Source organism: Beta vulgaris, chromosome 8 (assembly GCF_026745355.1).
Source record: "Beta vulgaris subsp. vulgaris cultivar EL10 chromosome 8, EL10.2, whole genome shotgun sequence".
In the NCBI taxonomy this organism is placed as follows: domain Eukaryota; kingdom Viridiplantae; phylum Streptophyta; class Magnoliopsida; order Caryophyllales; family Amaranthaceae; genus Beta; species Beta vulgaris.
The window spans coordinates 48,641,141-48,649,146 of NC_079209.1; the positions used below are offsets into that span (position 1 = coordinate 48,641,141).

General features: G+C 31.8%; 1 protein-coding gene across 2 annotated transcripts; it reads right to left on the reverse strand.

Annotated features, from left to right (window-relative positions):
* Positions 1-3,851: 3,851 nt before the first annotated feature.
* On the reverse strand, positions 3,852-6,630 carry LOC104883432 (growth-regulating factor 5). 2 transcript variants are annotated; one of them, XM_048635014.2, is made up of 4 exons: positions 5,859-6,630; positions 5,174-5,597; positions 4,724-4,899; positions 3,852-4,187 (listed from the first exon to the last, which is right to left on the reverse strand). In XM_048635014.2, exons 1-4 carry the CDS (start codon positions 6,073-6,075, stop codon positions 4,156-4,158), a joined length of 849 nt encoding a protein of 282 aa, XP_048490971.1. In that variant the 5' UTR covers positions 6,076-6,630; the 3' UTR covers positions 3,852-4,155. The 2 variants fall into 2 exon arrangements, with proteins under 2 accessions (XP_048490971.1, XP_010666262.1); XM_010667960.4 differs by having other exon boundaries at positions 4,386-4,899; positions 5,859-6,610.
* Positions 6,631-8,006: the final 1,376 nt, after the last annotated feature.

The following is an 8,006-nucleotide window of genomic DNA, read 5'->3' on the forward strand; positions in this document are numbered from 1 at the left end:
CGTCCTTTTTAAACCAAATATGATATGATTTGCATACAACTAAAAGTTTGAATACCGACTTACATAAATTTGTCTTATTCCAAATCATATATATTAGTAATAAAGTACACTTTTACCGATGTCACTTTCATTCACGTTTTTATGAAGTACAACTGTTTTTTGAGGCAATTGTGGAAGTGTCGACAACACTTATTTGTTGCATTAATTTTTAACCGGACCTGAAAAAACACTTGGCCAAAATCGACATGAAGCTCAATTTTTCCCGAACAAATACAAGAGTGTGATTAACTTCTACCTGAACCGATGCGATTATCGTTGAAGTTATGTGGTTTTCGTTAATAACTGAAATAAACCGAAACGAAACTGAAAATAACCGCGACAAATTTTAACTGCTATGGATTCAACCGTTGGTTGGTTAAAACTTATTTAAACTGCAACTGAACTGAAATTGGAAAGGAAAAAAACTGAATTAAACTGAACTGAAAAGTTTGTTAACTGAACTTAACTGAACTGTTAATTATTTCAACTGATACAAACTGAACTGATATCAACTGAACTGTTTGGTTATAACCATAACTGAACTGTTGAACTGAATTGACACCTCTACCCACTTCATCCCCACCCTTACCACCCTCATGGGTATCCACACCCACTTCGTACCTACATCATACCCACCATATTTATATTTTGCAAGATAAAATTATTAATAATATAAGTATATAAATAGCATTTTAATCATATATATGTGAGATGGGCGGGTAATGAAGTGGGTAGGATTTTAACCTCCATTCCCGCCCGTCTCACATATATATGATTAAAATTCTATTTATATACTTATAATATTAATAATTTTATCCTGCACCACCCATATATATGGATAGCAAAAAATTCATATCCGCTCCACCATCCATTGCGGGTAGGATTTTAATCTCCATTCCCGCCCCATCCCCGTCCAAGTGGGGAGGGTCTCCTACTTGACCCGCCCCATTGCCATCTCCTACTTGACTATCGGTGGTACATGACTGAAGTACAAAAACAGATCCCTACTTAATAAGTAATATAAAATTTTCGATTTGTAGAATATGCAATAATTAAAAATGTAGTTGTGCCTTTTCATGATTTAGGTATGATTTTGGGCCTTTTCTCTTTTTCAATTTTAATAGTAATTGTAAGTTTATTGGATATATGCATAATGCTTATGATGTGAATTGAAATGTCTTCCCTTCACTTACTTACTGAATATATGTATTTTGCTAAATTTATTTATTTTTTTGATTAGGAAATTAAGTCAGCCCAAGGGATAACCCCTACAAGGCTACTAGCCTGTAGGAAATACCAACACATTGGCTGGTAAGGCATGCATAACATTCTAAGGAAACACCCCAACATAATGCTGGGGGTAAGGATCGAACCCCTGACCTCAGGGGTCAAGGGGGAGTGCTCTACCCACTCGAGCTAACTCCTATCCTTATATGTATTCTGCTTATGATGTAAAACGAAATGTGTTCCCCTCACTTGCTTATTTAAATTGAATGTTTTAGGTTAATGTACCCAATCTAAAATTAGTCAAGAATAATTTAATTTAATGATAACTAATAAAGTTTTCAGAAAATAAATTATAATTATGCGTGTACAAGATCTGATAATTGCATAATCACAATGAAAAATTAAATTGATGTATACATTTAGTATCTATCAGCAAAAACGTATAACATTATTCTAATTTTCAAAAAATCATAATAATACTTAAATAAGCCAAATAAAAAACAAAAATTGCAAAAAAAAAAAAAAACAGCGAAATAACAAGATTGATTGGTATAATCTCTTTGAACAATTGAGTTCTTGGAGTATCGAACGAGTGATAATACAACTAGTGAACCAAAATTCCAAAGTAAAGGATGATAAAATAATATAAAGAAAGAGGGGAAAGTAATGAGTTGTTGAGATGTGAAAAACAATGAAGGAGCAGTAATAAAAGGTAAATTTGAAACTTTTAATCCCGTTGGTAATAGAACATTTAGTATTAATCTAGGTTTGGTATTTTTGGGCTGTGGGAACATGCCCCCTCCAACTCAGGCCAAATATGGCTCTGTACGCAATCGTGATATATGTGAAGTCGGTGATACCATGACATGTGAAACATGGGCAATCGCACAGGACACCCAAATATTTGGGCACCAGTTACCACTTTTTACCAACCTAACTACCTAAGTAATTATGTACTAGTAGCTTAGTACTTCTTTCGTTTCATAATAATTGAAATATAGGGATTAGATGCAAGATTTAATAAATTTCAATTTCAAAAGTCAAAAAGTCATTAAATACCCTTTTTATTATCAAAATGGGGAGAGATAAAAGCAAACCATACAAGTTTGTGATGGATACTTTTGTCATTTTCAATTTCTTTTTTCCATTTAAGGTATGTTTCATTTATTTGAAACGTTGTAAAATAACAAGTGTTTCACTCATTATGAAACGGAGGAAGTCCTACATAATCTTATCTTTAAACATTATTGGATTTCTTTATCTGCATTTTGTATATTTGTGAAAGTGTGAATATATGTCATTTCATAACATAAAGTAAATTCTGACCAATAAGTAGTGTATCAAATTAAGGGTCCAATGTTATATGTGTGACTAGGACTTGCATAATAAATAATCCTAGTTTAGATTTTTTTTTTTAAGGTGAGAACTCAGAAGTCTTTTTAATCTTTCATATCATATGACATGCAAGTTGTAAAGAGCAATATGGACATATGGTAATTTTTTATTGAGATATGTATAGTAGCTGTATATTGTATTTTGAATCATATGGTATGAAACTGTTGTGTTCTAATAACAGAAAATTATGCTGATCAATTAGGAACTGACTTAGTGATTAGATTTGCCATGATTCAAAGCATTTTAGTGGAGCTATACCTTGGATTCCAATAAAGCTAACTAAAACACATTAAATAGATGTAACTTATCTAGTTATCTGTCTTATTCAGTAACTCCCTATAAATAAAAAGGATTCCTCAAGTTAATTTATTACTCCTACAATATGCTAATAAGTTTAAATGGCAGTTTAAACTTTTCATGTTTCAGCAACACGAAGTTATCACAAGGCAAAAGCCAAAACTGGCAAATCTGGAGGGCCCAACCTAAATATAATCAAACAAGTAGAAAGCCTTAAAAAACAAACAACAAACAACAAGCTCTGAAATCTGAATACAACTAAAGAAGCAGCCAAAAGGGTTGAAGCTGTCATCTGCCTTTGAAACACAGGGAAGTAACACCTCCTAAAACCTTGATATACCACACTTCCTCATTTTTCTACTTGTACTCAAACCGCATCACACATTCGTCGATACACAACTTTAAACATTAAGTAAATCAGAGACGAAGCCAGAACTTTGTATTTACGGGGGTCGAAACTCTATATTTACACAACTAAATCTATTTACGGGGCCCGAAACTCTCTATATATATACAACCAAATCTATAAATTATATACAATTTTAGGGAAGTTAGTTAAGCATAAATACAAGTCTTATAATTTCGACTTCCTAAGTCCCTCAAAAGCTTCGCCCCTGAATGTAACAAGATTTCACTTGACGTCTTGTCACTATTAGTTGATACAAGAAGATCAAAGTGAACCCGAGTAATAATTGCTCCAATTTTATTAAAAATTAAGGGAAAATAAGTACTAAATGGATATTTTCTACTGAGTCATTTCACATGGAAGAAAGGAAAGAAAAGAAAGGAATAGAATAGAATACAGAAAAGGTCATAGGACATAGGAGAAAAAAAAAACATGGGTTATTTTTCTTTAAAAATGATACTCTAAATAAAAAAGAAGACTCAGAAAGTTGAAAGATAAATATGTCACACAATATGAGTCAGTCACACTTTGCAGAAAAAACCAATAAAAAGCATTCTGTTCTTCTACATAGCCCAGTAACAAGTCCTATCAGTCACAACTTACAGAGAAAGATAGACAGATACAACTACACAAAAGTGTAAAACTTAAAAAAGGATAAAAAAAATTAAAAAAAAAGAGAGGATAAACAAACAAACAAAGAAAAGTAACAGCAGAAGTAGCAGACTGACCCCCACCCACCAAGTTTCAGTAACAGCTCTCTTTTTCTGGTGACCTTTGATTCAGAGTCCCACTCACACCCAGCTCTTGAAAAACTCAAACCCATCTGCCAAAAAGATAAAACAAATTAGTAAAAAAAATAAAAATAAAAAATAAAAAAATAAAAGAAAGGACATAATATGACAAACAATTTTTTGTCACATTAAAAGCCAACACCATGAACACAATAAAACCAAACAAACCCTCTTCCACCCTAAAAAAGGAAAGAAAAAAAAAATAAAAAAAAAGAGGATAAATTAATTACCATTAATTAAAATTAGGAGTCCCTAGAATTTGTGAGGAAAAAGTCATGATGATGAGAAGTAGAAGAAGGAATGGATATGGAAAGTTGAGTAGTTGAAGAAGAATCATGCCATGAAGAATCTCTTCCTCCTCTTCCACCACTTTTAATAGGCCATTCATCAAAGAAATGGTGGGTGGTTTTTTCATGAAAGTTTTCTCTTTCTTCTTCAACCTTCATTGATAAATCACAGTTAAAATCTCTTCCCCAAATGTAGCATTGCTTCTCCTGCTTTGCTGATGTACCATTATTACTAGTTGTACTATTACTTTGAAGCTGCTGCAAGTAATTAGGGTACCCACCACTTTGTTTTGATTGTTGTTGTTGTTGTTGATGATGATCTATGTTACTTCCACCACCAATTTGCCAACTTTCATCCATGGATGAACCTGAAAAACCTCTCATACTTGATCCTGAGCTCTCTGTGAAAAATGCATGCTCTCCCACCTCCTCTTTTAATCCTTGATAATACCTTTCCCTGCAATTATTTACCATCCCATTTAATTCATATCATTATTACTCACTTCTATCAAAAACTTCTACAACCTCAGGTTTCAACTAGTTTCCGAACTAGACTAGCTCGGAAACTAGTTAAAACCTGATGTTGTTTCTCTATTTTTGAAACTCCAACCATTTCCGTACTATATAAACTTAAAAAGTTGAATATTTTTTTTACCTCCGAACAAAAATACGATTTAATTTGAGACGGAGAGAGTAATAAATAAAGAAATAAAAGTAGAAAGAAAACATACCTATAGTCCTTGTGATTGTAAGAAGAATGGGGATAAAGGAGGTGAGAATTACAAGAGGAATCAGAGGAAGGAAGAGAAAAGAGAGAAGTTGAAACAGAAGAAGGATTCTTATTAAGCAGTGATTGATTGGTCAAAGATGCTGCAGCAGCAGCAGCTGCTACTGTCAGTGATGAATTTGCAGCAGAATTATTATTATTATTATTATTATTGTTGTTATTAGAAACAGTAGTTGAAGTTGTAGTCAAAGGTGATTCCACAGGCTTTCTTGAACGGTTTTTGCCTCTATGCATGTGCCTCTCACAGTACTTTGAATCTGGGTATGCTTCTTTTGAACACCTCCATTTTTTCCCATCTGTTCTTCTGCACCTTCCTGGTTCTGGGTCTATCTTTTTTCCATACCCCATTTGATATGGGTTCCATCCCACTATTAAAACAACCATCATTTCACATATCCAACATCAAATTTATTATTCCTTCGTAATAATAATAATAATAATAATAATAATAATACGACTTCCTGTACCACCTGACACGTGGTACAGGAAGAGATTAGAGAAGGTAAACGGACAATTTAAAGGTCCGTTTACCTTCTCTAATCTATTTTTTAAAATTGCGTGTACAACCCACATGATAAAAGTAAAAAAGAATATTATTAGGTAGAGAGAGTGAAAAAATGGGAACTTACAAGGAGAAGGTTGGTAAGGAAAGAGCTTGGAGGAGAGAGAAGAGTCAAGACTACGTTTGATGGTGAAAAGAAGATCAGGAGGAATAGGAACACCAGCAGCCATATACTTATAAATTAGAGCTTGATGTTCAAGTTCTTGCCATTGTGTTGCTGTAAATGGGAATTTACTTCTTCCTCCACCACCACCACCTCCTACTGTTGCTGTAGCAGTGCTCATCACTTTGAAAACTAACAACACAAGAAAAAAGTCTGCAACTTTTTTATGTCAAAAAAAAACTGAACAAGCAAGTGAATAAAAACAGAGGAAAATGTACAAGTAGAAGATGAAAGAAAAAAAAAGAGAGAGAGAGATGGGTTTTGAGAGAAAAGGGAAGTGCAGTATATGAATGAAAGTTAGGGGGGAAATAGTTATTTTAAAGGGGCCCACAAAGGAGGAGAGAGAAAGAGAGAAGGTGTGTTTGCATTGCAGAATCTTCTGTACATGGATAAAACTAATGGTTCAGATGAGCAGAGAGGTCTGTAGCTGCTGCTGTTGTTGTTTTTGCTACCCCAATTCTTTTTTTTTTTTTGAAAAAAAAACTTTGTTTGGTTGTTTGTTTCTCTCTCTATAGATTTTTTTTGAAGTTTTGTTTTCTCTCTCTAGATTTGCAGAAGTGTTTTTCTGCACAAATTATGACTGCACCTCTGTGTTAGGTTTCTGATGGACTGTTATGCTATATGGCTATGCTAAGGTGCTGCATGTGTGCAGCTATTTGTCTCTGCAAATCTTTTACAGAATCCCATAAAACTAATGAAAGAGGTTACTATAAGATTTGTTGGTTTATGAGCTCAGATTTAGACAGCTAATTCTTTGTTTTTCCTCTTTTACTACGTGTTAAGTAGTTTTTCTGTCCTTATTTGGAGTATTTTTATTTGTTTTATACAAAAATTTCTCGTTTAGGGAAAATAATTTATCGAAGATTATTGTTAACATGTAATGATATTGTATTATTATTGTAATATTGTTCCTGCCATAAGACAAACCTCAAATTGTTTGCACTTAGGGCCTGTTCTCCCCAGCTTATTTTCAGTTCAGTTCAGTTCAGCTCTAATAAGTTTAGTTCAGTTCAGCTCCAATAAGTTCAGTTCAGTTCAGTTCAGCTCCAATAAGTTCAGTTCAGTTCAGTTCAGCTCTATTCTTTTATAACCATTTTGTTAAATATTATTATTATTATGTTGGTATAATTTATTTTACTAATTACTATTATTATTATTATTTAAATATATATCATTACTATTAAGTATTATTATTATTATTATTATTGTTGTTTCTATATATTTTTTTTATTGTAGCTTTACTAATTATTATTACTATTATTATTAGGAGGAACATGGTTTAGGTCAAAGCACAAATAAACCCACTTTTTTTAGCCCATAAACCAATCAAATCGCGTCAAGACGGTTTATTGTATAATTTTCGCGGTCCAACCCAATCATTATTTTTATTACTAAATATTTTTAAGTTATTAAATATAATTATTAAAATAGTAATATTAATTTACTTCTTAGATATTATTGTTATTATATATAATCGTCAAGTATTAATATATTAATACAAATAATATAAAATAATTATTATTAATTATCATTACTATCATTAATTATTATTATTATTATTATTAATAATTTATGATTATTAATATTATTTATTTATAACTATCATTTAAAAATATTCAAAATACTACTATTATTATTATTCATTATTATTACTTATCATTATAATTATTATTTAATATTCATATTATTATTGCTTAAAATATTATTTATATATTTATTACATTCAATTTATTTCAATGTAATATAATTCAATTCAATTCAATTCAATTCAGTTCAGTTCAGTTCAGTTCAGTTCAGTTCAGTTCAGTTCAGCTCTGATAAGTTCAGTTCAGTTCAGCTCCGATAAGTTCAGTTCAGTTCAGTTCAGCTTTGATAAGTTCAGTTCAGCTGTTTTATGCCGAAGAGAACAGGCCCTTATTGTTTATAATTGGGAGAGAGTGGTTTTTTAAAGTTGGACTCATTCAAACTTTTTTCATTCTACTTTATCACAGTTTAAATTGAATTGTGTATCAAATATTTAAGAGTATTTTGATTTGAGGTTTTCATGAAAGG